Source organism: Thalia democratica, chromosome 9 (assembly GCF_965202585.1).
Source record: "Thalia democratica chromosome 9, ktThaDemo2.hap1.1, whole genome shotgun sequence".
NCBI classification, from domain to species: Eukaryota; Metazoa; Chordata; class Thaliacea; order Salpida; family Salpidae; genus Thalia; species Thalia democratica.
The window spans coordinates 21,238,063-21,260,382 of NC_139173.1; the positions used below are offsets into that span (position 1 = coordinate 21,238,063).

General features: G+C 27.4%; 1 protein-coding gene across 2 annotated transcripts; it reads left to right on the top strand.

Moving 5' to 3' along the window:
* Positions 1-205: 205 nt before the first annotated feature.
* On the top strand, positions 206-6,368 carry LOC145844286 (uncharacterized). Of its 2 annotated transcripts, XM_082951675.1 has the most exons (8): positions 206-287; positions 1,525-1,812; positions 2,427-2,578; positions 2,851-3,045; positions 3,611-3,766; positions 4,080-4,390; positions 4,448-4,576; positions 5,573-6,368. In XM_082951675.1, the coding sequence occupies exons 2-8, from the start codon at positions 1,577-1,579 to the stop codon at positions 6,206-6,208; spliced, it is 1,815 nt and encodes a 604-aa protein (XP_082807801.1). In that variant the 5' UTR covers positions 206-287; positions 1,525-1,576; the 3' UTR covers positions 6,209-6,368. The 2 variants fall into 2 exon arrangements, with proteins under 2 accessions (XP_082807801.1, XP_082807802.1); XM_082951676.1 differs by lacking the exon at positions 4,448-4,576.
* Positions 6,369-22,320: the final 15,952 nt, after the last annotated feature.

Consider the following 22,320-nt stretch of genomic DNA (forward strand, 5'->3'; position numbering starts at 1 on the left):
GATACTTTAAAAATTATGCATTTTTAAGAAAATTCAATTTAACAAATTATATTCAAAATAAAGTATGAAAAACTTTTACTTAACAATAAAAAAGCTTTTCAACTATTTATATAAGCCTTGAAGAAAAATCATGGCTTTTGTTACTCTTTACCATTAACGATCTAGTTATTAAAAAAAAATAATTAAGGTTTTGTTAAAATTTTTAGTTTTAAACAAAGCTAATTATGAATAAATGAAATGGTATTAGTAAGAAGCTACTTCCTACATGTATGCTGAAACTATCAAAAGTTAGCTTTTTAATAAAAAAATTGTTCAATAACTAAACAGTTTTCTTTATATGAATTAAAAGTTGTTTTGATAAGCTTGCATGAAACTTTTTATCTACTGTAAATAAAAGTTCTTTAAAAAAGTTTTTATTTGTTTCTATTAGATATGTTTTTATTAATTTTTTCATTTGGATTTTGATAAGTCAACGTAACTCAGTTCAAGTTAACTTCATTTAACAGTACTTTTTAAAATTATGTTCTGAACCATTTATAAGTTTACTTTTTGAAAACCTGTACAAAGCAATTGTAGTTGTTTAAATTGTTTTAAACTAGTTATTAGCTATAAGATAACTAAAGTCACAGTTTTGTTTAAAAAAAAAAGTTGTATGTACTGCTTATTGTCAATAACATATGAACCATATGTTGTATAGTTTTTAAGTTAAAACTTAACCATCATCTACTAGTACCTAGTTTGTGCTAAAAATGTTAATTCATTACAAATTCAACTTATTTCAAAACTTTTAATGAGATTTGAGTATCAGTTGAATATTTAATTTATTGAATGTGCAAATAAGTTTAGTTTTTTTCAACACAAATGCTCTGTTATTATCTTTTCTAATTATGTTTTATAAGTTTTACTAGAAACAATTTTTAATAGTTTATACCATAATATTATGTAGTTAATTCGTTTATATTAAACACTTTTTATACTAAATTTAAAAACATATTTTTATAAAACATTTTGTCAAGACACGTTATTTTCTTAGTTAAATTTTTGTAATATATGCGTTACCAAAACCATACGTCATAGTTAGTTGTTGGTATAAATACAAATATATTATTTTTGGTGTTTACTTTATAAAATTATATTAAGCAACTGCTATAGAAATATAAAAATCTGTTTTAGTTTTAAAGTAGCTAAGTAAAACAAAATAAAAACATATTTAAACTTTCAAAAATAAATCACAATATTGCATTATTATTGCAACAATATTGTAAAAATATTGCAAAAAAATATATTTATAGCATGATTGAATAACAACTAACTAAATCTTTAGCTTAGATTAATAAATACCAAGTTACTTATAGATAATATAAATAAGCTGAGTTTTAATATAGGTTTAGCAAATGTTTTATTTTAATTTATCAATCTTAGTAAAAATATATATTAAAAACACAATAAAACTTATTTAAAACCCAAGTAACAACTATTATTTAATTTATTATTAAAAACCTAATAAAAAATAATGTATTCAAGGAAAAAAAGTACCGAGCTGAAAAACTCAATAAAATCAGAACTTTTAAAAAGGATGTTAAAAATAGTTCTAATCATCACTTTGCTTGTCCATAAAGGAGTAGAAGGCATTCACTGTGAAAATTTAGGTGAGCATAGTGTTAAAGAATTAGATGGGACTCAGTGGGGTTTGCAAAAACTAGAAAACGGTATTACTACCTTCAAAGCTGGAAGTAATGAGCATATTTCGATACAATTTGACAAAAAAACTTCAATAGCTGATACTAGTTGTTTAGGAAAAGAATTAACAAGGTCAGTTTGATCTTCTTTAGAAACTTATATGTGTTCTTATTTGGACTAATTTCATTTCTCATTCAAAAGTATTTTGATTTAATTTGAGTACATATTGTATGTGTTTATTATTATTTTTTGTTGAACAATAAAAAAAGCGCTCAAAATGTTTGGTCGAAGGACCTGGTGTACAAAGGAACCTTTCAGTTATCGAGTTGTACAACAAAAATAATACAAGAATTCAAAATACAAAAATTATTTAATTTTCAAAAAACAAATGTTTGTAGAAATAAAGTTTACTTAAATTGAACTTATTAATATCTGTATATTTACAAATTTATAAAAACCAGAGTTTCAAAATCTAAAACAAAAAACTAAAATCTTTATTTTTATAGACAATTCAATTTAAACCTAATAAAAATTGTTTTTTTAGCCTAGAAACTTTTCAAAAACTCTTCTGCTTATTAGAAATGAATATTGAATTATTAAATGAAATTGTTTATATTTTGTAGAGTTAGTACTTCTAACAAAACTATAAAACTTTTAACAACTACTTTTATAGTAAAAAATAGTTCATGAATGTGTTTACATATTTTTTATCAACTTAATCAAGCACTATATATGTTTCACAACAGTAAGACACCCTTAGTATATGTTGAAAGATTTGGAAAAGAACCGAGACCAATGTGCGAAGATTTGTTCGAAACAGATCCGTTGATTTCAAACAATACAGTGACTTTTTACATTTGCAATCTCGAGAAAAATCTAACCGTTAAAATAGTTAAAAGTTAGCTGTTGTTAACAAAACTGACAAAAACTTAAACATAGATTTTAAATAAACTTATGACTTTATGATTTATAAGTTTAAAAAGTTGGGATCTTTTAAAAGTTAATTAAATTGATTTTGCGTAGATTGAAAATTGGACAGCTACGTATGAATAAAATAAAAGTAAAAGGGAGACTATTTTTTTTGTATATAACAAAACACAATAACCGAAAAAAAAAGCTTTTACTAAGCTTTTAGATAAGGTTTTTATGTTAAAAACATTTTTTACTTAGAACTTGCCGGTGGAATTTTACGAGCTAGTATGAAAGAAAACTTGATAGAAATAAAACGACACAAGTATCAAGAGTGGATTTCAGTGCAAAACAGATTTGAAAAAAGAAACAACATAATTAACATATCGAAATTACAACTTAAGAAAAACGACGAAAAATGCAAAAATTCATTTGTAAACATTTACAATATTACGAGTTAGTTCTTTTTGAGTTTTGAGTTTTGTAGCATGTGTAACTTGAAGTTTAGAATCACTTTTTTCTTAATTTTATGTTAACAAATACAATTATACGATATTTTTGAAAAGTTTCAGAGATAAATTTGTCGTAGTTTTACTAGTTATGCATTTAAAAAGTTTATATAACTTATAAAAAAATATAACTTTAAATCTAATATACATAGAAAGCAACTATAATAAAAGCACGCATAGTAGAAACTCAATGCTATATTATGTGCAAATAAATAGTACTGATATTCGTTAATATTTAAAAAAAATATTATGTTTCTACAAATACTTCTTTTTAAATTCCATTAAATTTGAACACTTCGAATAGAAATCTACTATTACGTTTCATTTTCTACGTTGTAATAAATTAAAAGATTGTGATACTAATCAGCAACAGCATTAATGATTTTATTCTAATTTTATAAGAGTTTCGTGTTTCAGTTTTTAAATGAAGTTTAGCTCTTTTTGATACATTTCGCTAAAATTTACTACTAAAAAAATTATTTAACATGTACTATTCTTAAAAAATATTACAGAAAGCGGTGAAAACAAGCTTATCAAAAGGTTTTGTCCAGACAAGGACTTAAAAGGTTTTTTACCTCCATACATACTTCAAGTTTCACCCAAAACCTACTACAACTTTACATTTAAAAATGCAAAGTTTTGGTTTAGTTCTTTACAAGTTAAAAAAGGTTTTTATTCGTTAGCACACTTGTTTTTTTAAATAGTAAGATATTTCGAAACTTAATATTATCTTAAATTACTTTTTTTTGTTTAACAAATCTAGTTTTTCTTGCATTAAAGTTTTAATTTCAAAGTTTATTTATGGCCATTTTAAAAAGTTGTATTTTACTAGATTTATATTTTAAAATTTCTTCAATTCAATGAAAATAAAGTTATTAAATTTAAGCAACACAATTAAAAAAGTTAATTAGGTTTTGTAAGTTTTGTAACCTTTTTTTTTTTTTGCTTTTTTAAAGTTTATCACCCTTCTATTTTCGATAGAAATAATCAACCCTCCAGTTACAATTAGCCAAACTACAAACCACGTCAGCAGCAAAAAGTTACCTCCTAGTTCAATAACAAGCCAGAGAGGAATCACAAATTTAAACTCTAATCTAACTGCCAATCTCACGTCTACTAGAGGCGGCAAAAGTATAAATGTACCTATAAAAGAAACACCTCCCAAAAAGGTCAATTGGTTCAAGTATGGAGGAATCATGGCCGGTGCTTTTATCGTCGTTCTAATCGCATTAGCTGTCGGCATGGCTTTCAGAAAGCGAAACTCCGAGTACAAGAAAGGAAAACAATTAGAAGTGAGTCAGTTTAAAGTTATTAACGTGAATTTAAAGTAAAATATAATATGTACATAGCTGACGCTAGAGAATTACGTAAACTCGGTTGATAATCCCACGTACATAAGTATTCCGCACAAGTCTCCGCAGAAAAGTAGAGACAATTTTAATAGCGAAAACTTGCAGTTGCCACACTCCTCTAACGAGGTTAGTGGTTTTTTTTTATAAATTACTCTAAACAAATTCTTGAAGTTTTTTTTTCATCATCTATTAATTGATTACTTACTAACAGGTTTTTTTTTATAGCAATTAGTCTCAGTTTAATCTAAGGGCGAGAGATTTTTTAAATCAGCGGGTCAGGTTTATTTGAAAAAAATATTTTTTGAGCTGGACCTGTTAGAAAAATTTTACAGGCCGATTAGTTGTGGTAAAAAAATAAATTAAAAAACTCTTTCAATACAAGTTATAATTAAATAATCATTAACTAAGCACTATTGTGTAATGAAAATCGACTTAAGAGGACGCTTAAAAAGTATAAAGAAAATAACTCAGTTCTTTTTCTTACTCATAATTTATCTTCAATCTAGAATCACACGAGAACGGCCTAATCTCGCCTTTAGGCCGTAAGTTGCCTACCTTTAGTTTAAATAAATTAATGATATGCTAAAGAATTTATTAAGTATTTAGAGATAATTGAACTGAAAAACAAGAAATAAAGCTTTTTGTTATAAAATAATTTTCATAAGCTTGTTTTTGAAGCATTGTAACGTACAAGTTGCACTCTGTTAAAATTATAATTTTTTTCTTAGTTTTTAGCTGAAATTAAAATCTGTTAAAAAAACACAAAAACCTATAAAAATTTTACAACTAGAAAATATATGAGCAAAGTTTTAATCTTTAAAACTAAAAAGTGATATTAGACTTTTTATGAAGTGAAAATTTTAATTCAATTTTAAATAAGATAAAGTTTACGCAAAAAAACACTAAATGGCCACGATTTACTAAGTTTATATTAATAACTGACTTTTTTACTTAAACTACTGAGATTTTATCTAATTGAAACTAATTTATTCAAAATTTGAACTCTCTCAAAGCGTTTTAACATTAAAAAGTCTTTGTACTTGAAAAGTGTTTACACTCCTGCATATATTTGTTTTTATTAACTAGTCTTAATGAAATTTCTTATAAAAAAAAACAACTCAGGACGAACTGAGAATTCAGCGGCTGTCGACGATACAAGAGGGAGAGTACGGAGAATTTGATATGGGTAAGAGCAGGCACGTGACATCTGTGACGTCAGAGAGGCCGCCTTATCCCGCGCCGAGGCCCGACTCGAACCCGTACGACCCGGTGCCGACCGACTACGATGACGTAGACCAAGTCGACGTCACGGGCTACGCGACCATAAACGACGTCGGTCAACTGCGCAGGACCGTGAAAAAAGAAAACAACTGTGACGCAACAGTGGACGGAATTTCTCTGCCCGATTTCGCCGACGAGGAGGAGGATCAGTGCTACAACTTCAACAAGGCCGCCTCGCGCCGCGCCGTGCCCGAAATGCAGTACCACACCCCGAGGCCCTCGGAGCCGGACCTCACCGCGAGCGTGCACAGCCTGCTGAACGGCAGGAGGAAGGTGTCCAGGGACATCGGCAGGTTGAAGAACTCGACCGACTCCATCATCAGGTACGACTCGCCGCGGCCCTCCCTGGACGGGTCCAACGTCTACCTGCACCAGCCCGTGTACAAGCCGGACACCTTCTCCGCCAACCACGACTACGACCACGTTTGCGCGCAGGACGAAGGCTACGACGTGCCCAGCAGTTTCAAGCCTGCGTGACGTCATAATGAAAATTTCGGCTTTTGGTAATTTTTTGCTGCGGGTGTATTTTATTATTTCTTGAGTGATACAGTTTAATACACATGCATACAGTTAATACCAATTAATCTTTTATATTACATAAAAAACTTAAGGTGTGAAAATAAATAAATTACTTTTATTTTGAATTAACAAATTAAACGTATAAACAAATGATGACTCTTATGTTAAATTATCATACTTTGCAAAACTTTGTATGTAAGAAAACTTTTAAGCATTTTAAAAATCATATTTTTTATGACGATCTCATAATTTTTCTTTGGTAAATTTTCTAAAACAACTGTTCGGTTTGGTGACTTTAAAACTATTTATTTAAAATTTTATTTAAGTTCATTCAAAAATTAGTTTTGTCAGTTTGAGTTTAAACACGACTAAAACACAATAAAAACATAAATATTAAAAACTATATAAAAAATAGTTATAATTTATTTAAGTTTTTTATTTTAAGATATCAGTTAAACAATATAAATGTATGTTACCTTTTATATTGTTCTTACACTTAAATGTTTATTTTTTATACTAATAAGTTTTTCGGAAAGTTAAGTATAACCAAAATTTGTACACCATTTATTTTTAAATCTAGCTGCGTAACTATAGAATATCTTTGTTAAATTTATGTGGCTGGTAAGAAAATAAAGAAGTCTGTCTATTAAAATAAATTTAAAAACTTTATTACTTTTAAAAAATGCTAATAATTTAAAGAAAAAAGTACAATGTTTGAAGGTAAGTAAGAGCTAACTATTATTATTAATAAAGTTTTTAACCGCAGCCGGTTCGATAAGACTAATATTAAATTAACTTACACTTTAGAAAGCAATTAAAATACCATTTTTTTTTCAAGTTTACTTTTTTTTTTTTAAATACTGAGAAAAGGAACCTTTACCAACAACCTTGCTTTTATTTCCATAAACTTGAATAGTTTCAAGAAAACGTTTTTTTTTTTGCATAATAATAGCAAGATATTTAAAAAAGGATATTTTGATGATCCGTTTTATTACATTTTCTTAAACTTGAAATGTTTAATTAGAGTTAGTCATAATTGTTATAATATATTTCTTATTTAGAAACCATTAAACAATACTTATACTTTTAAATGATTTTCAATATATTATAGTTGCGAAATATAAACAGAGTAGAGCTTTTATCTTTCCACGAAAAAGTTTTTTAATGCAGAATTCTGATTATTAGCTACATTTTATGTTGCAATTTATGTCAAAAATTTCAAAAACTTACGAAAAGTTTAGTTTTAATCATAATATAACAATTCTAGCTGGAGTTCAGTTTTGCGAAGCAAAGTGTTTGAATAAAATTATGACTGCAGAAGTTTGTATTGAATTAACTTTTATTGTTGTTACTTTAAAAACACTTCTAGTTATAAAAACAATTTTATGCTTCTACTTAAGTAGATGCGATTTATCTAAGACAATAACTTGTTTGTTGTATGCTAATTTTATTGGTCATTAAAACTGGAGTTGAAGTAAACTTTCGTAAAAATAAATATTTAGATTCTGTAAATAAAACTATAAAAAGATTACAGATTTTTCGTTACAAAATAAAACATACTTTAAAATATTTTCTCTCTTGGGAAGATAAATAGTATTCTTTCAAGTTCTTTAATCAACTTTTTAACTTAAAGTATTAAATAGCTTATCGAGTGTTATATCTATCATTTGCATTTTGAAACAGTCTTTTTAACTCAAAAATATTAAAACTTTTTAATGGTTTTTAACCATTTTCTAACAGTATAAAAACTAGATTGAAGCATCATTCATACTAATAAACTAGTTGGAAAATAGTAAATAGTTAAACAACATGGTCATTCATTTAAATGGTACTTAAACTAAAAATAGTTTTTCACAAACTACTTTTGTTTTTAATTAATTTTATTTCTTTCAAACGATTCAAATTAAAAAAAAACAAAGCATTTTATTTTGTTATAAGTAATTTTAAAGTGATAATCTCAGGAGCTTTGCTTTATTTTAACAAATTAGTTGATGCATTTTGCAATTTTTCTATTTTTCAATATCTAATTACGCATTTCGCTAGAAAAGGCTTTTATATCGAAATACCCGTAATTATTTAAATTGTTTTGTTGTATTGAAACATTGCTTATGTCCCAAGTCTTTGATTAATTTAAAACTATACGAAAACAATTAGTGTTTCGAAATTCTAAAAACTCATATTTCAAGTCCAAAAAGATATTTCTACATTGCTATAAACACTATAAATTTTAATTTAATTCAATTAAACATTTTATCTAAAAACCAGATGGTTTTTAATAAAAGAAAGTTTAAAAACGTACATTTATTTAAGAATTAAAATATTTCAAAAGTTTGTAAACGTATAAGTGGTATCGTCAATAAAATCTACCAAAATGCTATTTAAAACCGCTCTATAAACTATTTAAAGCCATTTTTCTTAAACATATTTTTGCTTAATCTTCTACAAGTGAAAACTTAAAATATTTCATAAAAATTAAAAGATAATCTAATATAGAGCTCTATTAACCGTTTCAATATACTCATTAAAAAAATTGTTTTAAGTACTACAAAAAGAAGTTGAAATTTTATTTAACTTAGACATACTTGCAAAACTTTTATTTTACGTTATACTTGCCTGGGTATTGTGTTCATAAATTAATAAATTTTAATTAAAATCTTTCAAATAGTTATAGGTAACTAAGATGTTTAGAGAGATATTGTTATTTATGATAATTTGATAAAAATTCATTGTTTTAATGAGCTAACACAAATGTTTTAAAACTCTGTAAGATAATAAAAAACACATATACAGTAAATATTTGTTTAACTGAAATAAGTTGTGTAGTCTAGATGAAACAAAATGTTAATTTGTTTTAGAATAGTTTAATTTAATTTAAAAGCTACATAAAAGTATCAAATAAGTACAGATATTCATGCTGGAGGTTATTTTTTTTAACTTTGAAAATATTGGGTTCACAAAATAAACCCAAGTTTAGTTAGTTTTACAAAGTAGAAACGCACTACTTCAAACAATATTTGTAGAAATTATTTCCGAAATGATTTAGGCACTTAGGTATTGAAACATGCACAAGTGGTTTAACCTGAAAAAACTATGTCAAAGTTATAAATTCACGGGAAAATTAAACTCAAATGATTCAACAATTGTAGATTCATAAAAAGCTTTGTTAAAACATTATATTTACAAAAAATAGATATTCTTACAGACACCACAACTAATAGTTTTTATCAAAAACTCTTTATGTTAAGTTTAGTTATTGTGGTTTCTATTCTCTACATGCTCAATCAATATTTAAAGTGTGTTTTTAAGTAGCAGGTTACTGTAGGTTCACCTTTTAAATTAACACACCTTAGTAGCATTATCTTTCAGTTTTGTATTTCAATAAACTCAGTTGCTTCAAATTAATTACAGTTAAAAAGAAACTATTCGATTAAAGCTCTTTTTTAGTAAACTTTAGGGTTAGAAACGTTAAACGATTTAAAAGCTTTACTGCTAACTTATTAATAAATTTTTGTGTCCAGACCACAATTGTATTTGTAAAACAAGTAAAACCTTTTACTAAATTTGACAGAATAAGCTTTATGCTAAAAGTTTTCAATTTCCATAATTCATACAGCAGCTTTACCAATAAAGTTACTGATGCTAAAATATTTCATGAAGTAAAAAAAAAAGTTTTTATAAATGCATCTCTAAAACTATGATATTTGTTAATTAATATACTTATAACTTATCAAACTATAAGAAACTAACTTTGTTTAAAATTTTCTACGTTTATATTTTATCTTTATAATAAATTATTGTTTAGTGTTGAACAATTAAAAAAAAAATAGTTTATTAGCCCCAAAGAAAAGCAAACTTTGCCGTGTCAACCAACTAAAACCGTCGGTTCATTCCAATAACTAGACTTTTTATTACAGCCAAGATCAAGTATAACTCACCGCAGCAAAAACAACAAACTCTCGCGTAAATCATCCAAGCCCCGTCATTGGAGCTGCATGTTATAGAGCAGGGTAAACAAAACGATGAGAACAAACAGCAATAAACCCGCCGCTTGCTCGTCAACAGCCTTTGATTGCGGCCACACACAAGCCTGCTGCAAAGTCAACAGAGGAAAGTTACGAGCGGCAAGACGTGACGATTTGGGATAAAAAATTAGTTGATGTTGGTGAGGCTTGATGCTGAAGTTTTGGCCGGCAGAAATGAAAAAAGGGGATTGCTAGCAGACTGTGGGACAGCAAGTAATTTAATGCAGAGTTGCCTGTATTTTGAAAACTGAATTAAAGTTAAGTTACTTAAAATTTTAGGACAAATTCTTTAGTAGACTGACGTGATCAATTTACCTTGTACTAATATACATAAACCAATTTTAAAAAAGTTTGATTGACTTAGGCTGTTAAATTTTTGAATAATGTTAATAAAACTGTTTAAATGAGTGTAATTTAAATACCCGTTTAAATTATTTTAGGTTCTGAGCTAGTTTAAAACTTTTAAAATTGAATAAATTTGATTTTTAGAGTTTTTACTGGTGTTATGTTTTAGTCGTAAGTTTTCAAAACTGCTACTAAAAATATTTAACCACTCACTGATGCAAAAGAGTGTAAATTATGAGAAAAAACATTTTATAAAATTTTAAAATTTATTTTTTAAAGCAACTTTACTTGAATCATCTTCATTTAAATTTTTTTCTACCAAAGTTTTTAAAAGTATTAAAAAATGATTTTTTTACGTACAATATTCCAGTTAAAGCTAAAAATATGCAAACTTTAACTTTTACTAACACTTTTTTATGATAGTTTTAGTTTATCAAACTATATAGTAAGACTTGTTGCTTAGTTCTGATTTGTAATATAAGGACTTCTAATACTTAATTTATTTATTGAACATTACATAATTTGTACTGAAATGTGTATTAAAACACATAGTTACAGAGTAAAATAAACACGTGTTTCATGATACATACTATATATATGCATCACTTGTCGTTATATATAATTACACTGTTTAAACAGGTTACAGTAAATTTCCTCTATTAAATACTATATTTATCGATAAAACATTTTACTTTTTTATCAAATCGTTTAAAGTATGGACTGAAATAATAAAACAGATAAAAAGCTACTTGTTTCTAAGCATTGTCAACTGGTTTTAAATTCATTATTCTTTAACAATTTAGTAAAAAATCTTTCAAGGTAAATAACGGTTTTAAGTAATCTGTCGATGATTATCTTTTTGCTAAGTATTTTTTAAATAATTGTTCTTTTTAGTTATAACAAAATGACTTATTAATATTCTAATTCTTTTGTATTTTCAAAAAAACAGTCAAACTTATTTAGCTTTAGTACCTAACATTGGAACTTTTAAACAAAAGTTTATTAAACTAACTGCTAATATTGAATTAATTTTCTTTTAGAAAATAGATGAGAATTAGCTTAATTATCTAACTTTTATATTTATTATTGTTTTAGAAAGTATTGATTTTTTAAAAGAACTAGAAAAAAATGTTGTTTATCAGAAAATAAGGCTGTGTAAAACATATAGTATTAATTCCTGTGAGTTGCTACATTAAACGCTTTTCACTTTGTGTAAATCACTACCAGACATGTTAAAAAGCTCTGCTTTGTTTACTCAAGCGTAAAAATATTAACTTAAAACAAACCAAAAATAAAACACTTCATTGCTGAATTACCATAGTAACTGTTAGCATTTTAACATCTCTGATCACTACTACAAGGCATATTTTTTTTTATATCATCAAAAGATGTCAAACATGTTACATTTATGTTTTTTAATATATTTTTTAGAGTTAACAAAAAAGAATATTATTGACTTTAATGCTTTTCTTATATTTTAATTTAATTAAAATAAGTAACGGATAAAAATTATTTGCACTTGACTAACAATTTAATTACTTAAAAAAGATAACAAATATACCCTAAAATTCATGTAAATGCTTTTAAAATTTGTTATAACAGATGAAAAAAGTTAAATTGTTTGAAACCTGTATTATTTAAATTGAGATTTTTTTTTAATTTCAAACAGTAATAATATAACTTAGCGTGTTTCAAATACTAAACAGTCTAATAAAAAACAAAAAAAAATATAAGCAGAAACAAATACAAAAAACAGTTAAACGAAAAAAAAAAGTTTAAATTTTCCGAATATGAATACCTCACATAAGCGAAAATCGATTTTCACAAAAAGGTCAAACACAGGTGCCGGCCAACATCACTTATCACAACTGCTGTGTGTCGAACAGAACACTGTCGATTCAAATGACTCTGTGTTGCGGTTATCTGTTAGGGATGACACTTGTCAAAACAATCATCGTGTAGAGGCCTGACCGATATTTGTCGCTTAAAATTCAAAACTTTGGCCCACCGCCCGCTCAGTGGGAAAAAACAAAGTCAACATGAGTGCTTCTTGGTTGCAGCAACAGAAATAAGCTTGGGTTTCTTTTGTATTTAAGTTATGCTTTTTGAATATAAAAGCTAGAATTTAGTTATGTCATTTTGTTTAAACTTAATTTAACATATTCAGTAATCTGCTTAATGTTTGAAAGTGTTTGTTTGTATGCTAAAAAGTTGTTAGGTTTAAAACTAAGACTTTATCTAAAACAAAACGAAAAGTTAATAAAAACTTGTTTCAATATTACAATTAAAAAGAGTCAAAGTTTTATAACAGTTTTCTTAAAAGATAAAATTTTTATATATCTAACTTGTAACGACAAAGTTACTTTCAGTTATAACTATGTAAAATTATAACTTTTAAACTTATGCTAAACTTTATTGTAGTATCTTATTAATAACGAGTTTTACCTAACTAATAAGCTTTGTAAAATTAAAAACTTTAGTTATATTCATAATGATGGTTAAGCAAAATTATGTATTTTAATCTAGAATAGTATTTAAAGTTGGTAAAGTAAGAACGTCAGTAGAAAACTAAACTAAAACCAGTTGATGTTTGTGTGAAACTTATTTTGTAAAGATTTAAGTTTTGCTTTTAGTCAACTGTAAAATTCGTTTTAAAATATCAAGTAAATTTTTTAGTGATTGATCAATTTGGTTTTAGTATTAAGATAGTTAATATTTTTAAGGAGTATTTAATTAAACAATTAAATTAGTTTGAAAATTAAATTGCAGCAAAACAAAAATGATTAATGAGTTATCCTTATTTTTTGAAAATTTTTATTAAAGTAAACTTAATTTTCCACAACACGTTTTTCAAGTTGGCTTTAAACACTTAATTGAAGTTGTAATGACTTTTAATTTTATCAAAGTTTGTAGTTACACAATAATCCTTATGAAAAAATACTTTTTATTAAAAAAGGCATCTTATACAACTTTTACTTTACAAAAGTTCATAAAACTTAATAACCCGCGTTCAATACCAAAAGCGCGTTTTTTTTGCTACAAAAAAATTTCAACAAAAGCGAAGTTCAAGCTCTGACCAAACTTTTCAGCGCAAAGCAGAAAGCAAACAAGCAGCAGAGGAAGGAGAGCGAGCGACTTATAAAGTCACGTGACCCGACGTCTTACGCACGACGCAGCGCTGCGGCTTTGCGCGACCGAAATAGCACTGTGACGTCAGAGTGAGCGCGTTGCGTAGCCGAAATTCCCTGCGTAACGTCGATTTTGTTTCTCCTTCTTTTTTTTTGTGTGTGCTGTGTAGACGCGTGCATTCCTGCTTTTAATTTGCGGTTCGCCGTTCTTTTTTCGTTCGAGTTCTTAAAAAAGATTTTCCTGCTGGAAAGCAGCTTTGACGCCTCGTGCCAGGTGGTTTTAATTTTGGTCACTTTGCTGCTCATCAGGTGCTTGCGTTATTTTTAGCCGGCCTTGAGTCTGCAATTTACTTTTGTATTTAACTTGTTTTTTTTTTCTGGACAATCTGATAGTAATACTTTTTCATGTACTCTATGAAACGTTAGAACTTAATTTTTTGTAGAAGTCCTAACAAAACTATACTTACTTAAAGTAATTGTTATTTTATTTAAAATTTAACGTTAATCATCCTTATAATTATTAAGCTTAATATTATGTTTAATTATTAATGAGACATGCCACAAAAAACACAAGTTTAAGCAATAGTGTTTTTAAAACGTTTAAGCTCAATAAAATACAATCTTTAACATTGTTTAGTTTTAGAATAAAAAGTCAAGATAAGAAAAATAAACTTATAAACAAATTTTTAATCTAAAGTTTATAAATTTAATTAAATCTAAAGTACGAAGTTATTTATTAGAACAAATTTGTTATTAATTTAATTGATTTTTGTTACGCCTACAAATTATTTTTATTTTGATCAGAAGTATTATTTTTTATCAACAACTAGTTTTGTAAACCGTTCACTTGAATCCATCAAGCACTTTATTTCTAATTGTTATTTTTTTGCAAGTTTTTTATTCTTTACACAACTTTATCATTTCTCACACATTCCATCATAACTTTACCCGAAATTTCTTCTATGAATACGCATAACTTTACTTTCGCACGTTAAAAGGCAAACAAACCGAAAAACAAACAAGAAACTGGTGGCAATACCCAGTTGAAGCCGCATCAGCTCGGAAAGCATATTTGCTTTGGATACTTTGACGTCGGGGTTACAGCAAAAATTCGCTGAACAAACAAAACTGCCCGCAAATTCCGCGCAAACACACAATACGCACAATGCAAGCGTCTGCGACTTGAACATTCTCACCAGCAGCTCTCAATCGCAACCGCCTGTTTCTCCTACCCACACCGTGCGATCTCTTTGTCCACCCACAATCGTAATTACAGTGGCTCGGCCTTTTTATGCTTTGCCGGTCGCAAAAAAAGAAGTTTAAGTGGAAATGTGTGTGAATGCAGAGCGGGGGTGTAACAGTTTAATGATCACAATTGAAGAAAAAAAAATCTGCAAAAAATTCGTGCCCGCCGACGCAACAATGAATTTTTTTTGCGTGACTTGGCGATTGCGGTCGCATTAGAATTTTATTTATGGAGAAGCCGAACAAAGTTCCGCTCCATTAGTTCACAACGCGCGCGTACGTTTCCAGCGTTATTCGGCAGTTTTAAAATAGCTTTTGTATCTATTTTTGTTGTCCAAAGTCATAATCAGTAGTTTTTTTGGGACTGCTGTTTTTTTGTAAGTTTGAGGCGTTTCTGTGCTTTCGTAGTGTGACTTGAATTGTTGAAACGATATTTCAATGATACTTTTTAATTTTGTTAGCTTTCAATTTAGGTTTGTTCAGTGCCAGTTTTTTTGTCCTTAAAGTTTCAAAGAAAACAAAACTTCCAACAAAAAGTACATGATAAACACTTTTTGACAATTCAAGTTTACTTTACATCGTACAATGACACACGAAGTTTTGTTTATCGTTGCGTGATTGAACTGAAAGGACAAAAAGTCTGAGATAAAAAAAAACTTATGCTAATTATTTGTCAACTTTTTGTGTTTGTGCGGTTCTAGGAAGGACTTGATTAAACAGCTGATGTTTTTTTTAATCCTGTGTTTACTTTTAACCATTGTTTTACAAATTAAGTTCATTCTGGAAGAATAATATTGATGACTTTTCAATGTTTGACTAGAGTAAGCATACGTTTGTTTAAAAGATGCTTTATTATAAATTAAAACCGTTTCTAGCTAAAATATTAGTTTAAAATATATTTTAGCTCTAAATTATATAAAAAAAATTGTTAAGTTAATGTTTCTGAAAGTGCTGATTGCTTGTATTTATTATAATTAGTTGCATGAAAAACTTTTATAAGTCAGAAATCGTAGCGAAGTTTTGAAGTGAAATCTCATTTTAATCTACAACAACAAAAAATTACAATTTCATTATATATCAAACCAAATAAAACTTATAAAAATGTAAAATTCTTAGTATATGTATTGATTATACTTATTTTTACAAAAAAAATTTGTTTGAAAGTAATTGAAACTAAACTGATAGACACTGTTGCATAAATCAAAAAAAAAATTAGAAAGTAGTGCCAAAACCAACGTGTTTCCATTTGTTTTAAAAGTGTTTATAGATGATTTAATATTAAAAAACGTGCCTTATACTTTTTGCACTGTACAGTGATGATCCAGCTTAAGACCCCCACAATTGTCTTTTAATGTGTTTTAAGTCGTAAACATTTGCCTGTACAATGCATCATTGACACTAAAAAAAGTAAATTATAACAGTTTTAGTCTTTTTATTTAACTTTTTATCATGCAAAAAAAAATAAACGAAGTACAAACTAAAGTTTAGCAAATTTACTTTTTTTGTTACCTCACTAAGGGTTTAGAGTTGTAATATTAGATAACTAAAACAACTGTTAAAACTATAGCACTTTAAGACAGGTTAAAATGACAAAACGTTTTAACTTATATAAGGAAAGTTCAATATCAACCTTAAACTAAAATAAAAAAATTAGCTAGAAAGTCTTTTACGTAATATGTGAGCAATAAGTTTTTACAAGATTAATTTAATATTACAAACACAATCCTTTTAAATGAGTTGGGGTTAGTAAGTCTTTTCATTTAAAATAAGTTTTATACTAAAAAGCTTTTTTTTGTGCGATCCTGTCTAATACATAGTTTTTAAGTAACTATAACTGAAAAGTAACCTTTATTAAGTTGAAAAAGGTTTAAAAACCCTTAAAAAAGATCAGGCTTTTTTACTACGAGTGTTTATTTTAATGAGAATGTAACCTCAACATAAAAATTTTTATTTTAACCTATAATCTACCAATTACTTTTCTCATAAAACTAACTTTTACGAGGATTTATTCGCTGTTGATTGCCCACACAAAATACAAATTTTTTATTACCGTTCTGACGAACCGCACCAACAAATTTATTCAATCAACTTCAGCGCGCATGTATGATGCTTGTTTGTGTTTACACCGTTCGCACAGGCAATTATGACGTAACGACGGTGGCATAATACACGTTTGTTGATAGTTCAAATACACGTATGTAATACACGTAGTCTTATGCTGCTTCCGACCGCCCATCTCCTCACAGCTGATTTATTCGTACGAACTCTTTTGCTTCACTTTTTATTTCGGTTTGCTGAGTTCGTTGATATTTTCAAGACCTTATAAACCTTTTAATTTGCTTTTTGTTTGGCGCTTTAAAAAAGACCAAAACCCTAAAAACGTTCAGGTTTTAGACGTCAATTTAAATTTTGTTTTTAAACAGGCGTAGCATGTACAATTATATGTTTTACTCTGTTTATGACCAGTGGTCTTTGAAAAGCTCATGCGTTGTTCGAAAACATTCTTGTTTATAGTTTAAACAACTTAAATGTAGGTTCAAATCTCTATACAAAAAGCATACTTTTTAATACTGACAAAACCAACATCTTTCGCATGGCGACTTACAAGGAAATGATAATCCTACATGTTACACGTACTCATAGGTTTTTCAACTTTTTTAGCGTGACAGCGTTGTTCGCCATGGCGGTGTTTCTGTCAGAGATTACGTCCGAAACGCGATTTTACACGACGTCTGCGCTCCAACGTGACTGGCGAAGCGAGGGACGCTGTTGCGGGGACGCGATGTTGTTGTTACATGCTGTCTTGCAGAATTTTCCAAATTGTTTTTTGCGCAACGTTTTGTAATGGCCCGTTCGAACGAGGCTGGAACAAGTAAATTGTTTTTTTTTTATGAAAAACATCTTACTAGATTTTCTTTTAGTTCATGTCTTGTTTTTTTAGTTATTTTGTGCAACATCAAGCTATGTTTTCGTATATAAAAAATAAAACCTTTTAATGACTGAACTATTTTTAGTACCTTTTTAAAAATGTATTATGCTGTACTTAAATAAACACTGTAAATTAGAACAAAGTTTGTGGTTTGCTGTATAGATGTAAACGTTTTCATTCTTTTAATAACTTATGTATCCTTAATAATTTTATGTAATACAAACTCAAGTTGGAATTTCATAGTCATGCTTCTCTTACATGTTCAGGTAAAACAATCTTTTCTAAAACGTCAGACGTTACTATTTTCAGATGTAACGTAAAAAAAATTTAATTACGTATTTTATCATTTTTATTTTACCCTGAAATATTTACTCGTCTAAAAGTTCCTACCTAATTAAGCATGTGCTAAAAATATTTTATCATTAATCTATTAGAAGATTAACATTTTGAAAATTATTAATTTTTCCTTCATAACTAGATTTTGGTTAATTTTTTTAATTTACAAACTAAAGTTTTAAACTAAACTTATGTTCAAAATAATAAAAAACAATCATCTAAAACTTTTTTTTGAACTAAATGTCATTTTTAACTTACTAACACACGTAAGAAAAAATATCAGTATATTTTTTCACAGTCAACCAAAAGTGCTTTCTTTTTGCAGTTTTTTGTCACAGAGGTTAACAAAGCAACTAATGATACGTAATGCCTTTCTGCTTAAGCCACCTCCGTTTCACGCGAATGCCAAATACGGAACACACAATTTCTTTTCGTAAACAAAGCTAAGTGGCCAGTTTAACTTGCCTAATGGGTCCCACGCAGCCGACCGAAGTTTTACTCGCCGCTCAAGTATTTCGCATCTCGTCACCGCCTTACGTCATGACCTACGCGTTCCGCCGCACTTGAGAACAAATTAAGAGCTCCGGTGGTTTTCAGAGGAAAACCGAACATCCAGCGAAGTTTAAACAAATTGCGTTCCGTGTAAACATCCTCGGTGGGTGCTGAGTCAGTGGGAAAAAATTGAAGAGACAATTAACAGTGAAAAGTTTGAAAGGCAAAATTCCGTCCGCGTTTAAAAATAAGAGTCAACAAACACATCGATAGAAGTCATTGTTCTGTCGTCATCTTTAAGTTTTTTAAAGCCTTAACTTGTTCATTTTTTAACTAAAAAAAATAAAAAAACTGTAATAAGCAACATGTGGTAAAATAAGTAAAAAACTATAAACTAAGTTTTTTATACTATACTTATGATTTAAATTTTATAATTAGAACTGAACTTAGATTTTGCGCTTTTGCGCTCTTTTGTTGCCAAGAACATCTGATTATTTATTAGGCAATTTTCGAGAAGAATTGAAACAAATTTTGTACAGTTATTAATAAAAACATTAAAAAAAACTATTAATTAAATATATTGTATTTTTTATTATCGCTATTATTATCATCATTTAAAAAATAAGATTAAACAAATACCTACTGCACTAAAATATATCGATTTTTATTTACATTCTATAATTTAAAAATATTCCTTAAAATGGCAACATAATAATGAAATTGCACATTACAACAATTTTGAGACACGTTTTAATAATTTTAAATTATCGCAATTCTAGTACGATTATCATTTAAAACAAAATAGTTTAAAGAATCGGTTTTACTCAGTTTAAAACTTGATATTTTAAAGACTTACTTTTGTTTCTTTAGGTTTTACTCAGAAAACAACAGTTTATTTTTTATTTTCATATCTGTTTTACATCCTTATTAAAAATATAAGTGTTAGTTTTAAACACTACTAATAAAAATCTGTATCGGTTTGTATGGTTTCATGATAAAAATATCAATAGTTTGGTTTTTGATTATATCAAAACTGAAAAAAGTCTTAATGTTTTTTATAAAAATACTATAACCAAATACGTTTAAAAACTTCTAAACATTGTACAAAGTTTTTATTAATTTAAATTACTATAAAAGAAATAACATAAGTTTCACCGTCTTAATCATCTTACATGTACTGTTTCGTATCTTTTTTTTATTTTACAAACTACTGATACACTTTGAAGGTACACATCATTAATTTGCCATGCCTGCAACAACTGCTGACCTTGTAAAATCACCTTTGGTGAAAGACGACGCTGTAAAGAGATTTTGTTGACAGACTGTCAATTCAGGCCGTCTTCTCCGTGTACTCAAACAAAAACTGCCGAAAGGCGGCTGACAGGCTGAACTAAAGTCGAGCTTGCAATGAATTCACGGCCTAATCGCAATTATTTTGTTTTGTTATCCATTAATTTTTACACTAAACACACTGGTATTGAAGTTTGTTTTTTGGAATGGCTAGAGTTGTCATTAAACTTTTTTTGGCTTCGTCCTAATTTGAGGAAAATGCTGTTTGATTATTACATTAAAGTAATGTTTCGTAAACCAATAAATGGTCCTAACTAACTCGACTTTGAACTTTATAGAAACTTATAAACATGTGTTAAAAGTCATCTATTAACTAGAGCATTCTATTGTCGATTGAAAAAAATTGCTTTAAAGATTTATTCAAATTGTTAAGAAAAAAATAATAACAATACATTTTTGTAGCTTAAACACGTCCACTTTATTTAAAAAAATCTTTTTTTATTAAAACTTGTACTTTTAACGCATACGACTAAAAGTAAAAACAACTTTTAAAAACAAAAGAATAAACTAATTTGAATATTAAAAAAGTTTAAAATTTCAATTTTTAAGTCATCAGAAATCTCATAGATTTGATCGAAATTGCTTGTTGTAAATGTTTAAACAGTTTTAATTTCGTTAAATGTCGAGCGTTTCCTATTAAAGTTTGTCTGAGGTTATAAGGCAATGTAAGTACATTTTTCAATTAACTGATTTATCATCAACGATTAGTCTGTTGTCTTATGCAAGCGATTTATATTTGTTTCCAATGTTTGCATGATTTAAACATATAAACTATAACATAGACTCTAAAAAGATCATTGAGTTTATAAGATTATAAACTAGGTTTGTATTTTAATTTGTAATTTACAACCAATAAATCTCAGAAAGTTTTTAAATCACCTTCTTAACATTACTTTTTCTAGTTATAAAAATTAAATCGATAGAAATAGATAATAGAGTGATTTAAACTTCAAAAGTAGTGAAAAAATTTAATTCAACTGTATTTTGAAGCTTTATAAACTTTATATGGACATTCTGTATAAAAAGCTATGGCTTGCTAGAATTACATTTACACAAACTGTTTAAGTTTGAAAGTAGTATAATTACTTTAACTTTCAATATACATAATTTTGTTTTTTCTTGTCAAAGTTTCAGTTCTGTATATTTATAAAATACTTGTTATTGCAATACTTCCAAAAACTCTTTATACTGTATTAAATTAAAATCAAAAAACTTTTTGATCCAAGCAACGTGCATTTAATAAAACATACAAGATTTTTAAAAATAAGCTAATTAGGATGTGCTGGATGTTGCAGTAAAATATTTTTTAACATTAAAAAATGAATAAAGTGCTTTGATCGTTATTGTTTCAAAGGTTGATTATACTTTTGAAAGTTTTTGCACGTTTTTTTGTAAAGTTTTTTTTAAAAATAAACTGTATACAAAAGTGGCATTTAGCAAAACTTTGTTACATTTAGAAGAGAAAACAAGTTTAATTTATCAAAGAAAAACTATAAGTACAAAGGTGTTTAAAACTAAATTATTTTTTTATTTTTAATTTATGCTACAGAAGCAATATAAGTAACAATGATACACTGTTTTTGAAATCAGCTTTAAATATATTACCATAACTAAATAAAAAAAACAGATAATACCATTGATACTATTTATCAAGTAAAAAAACAAACAGTTCAGTTTCGTTTTTTTTTTAACAGTAAAAAAGTTTCTAGGCTACAGCAGTTTCTAGATATTTTTTAAAGTTGTAAAAACTCATTAATACAGACTAAAATTACTACAAGAGTAACAGCGTTTGTGGTCTTGTGAAGTACCTATATATAAATAACTTTTAGTTTTGTGTAATCTTATTAACATATTTTAGTATAGATGATACACCTTTTTTGACTATACATCAATTTTCTTTATACAAGTAAATAGAATTTTACTTAATTTCATAATATGTGCAAAAAAAAAAAAAATAACAATAAAACACTTTTTTATTTATAGTTTGATAGTTTAAACTGTATAAAATAAAAAATTATATGTTCATTTTCGACGTCCTTTTTTAAAATACAACTTTATTTTTAAAATTTTTAGTTGTTACTATCAAAGTAGTCAAGCAAAGGGTTTCTCTTGTATAAGCGATTACAAAAGTCGCAAGTTGATAACCTAAAAAATAAAACAATAAATTCAAAAGGAAATAAATCATCAAAACACCGGCGCAAACATATAAATTATCGACACAAA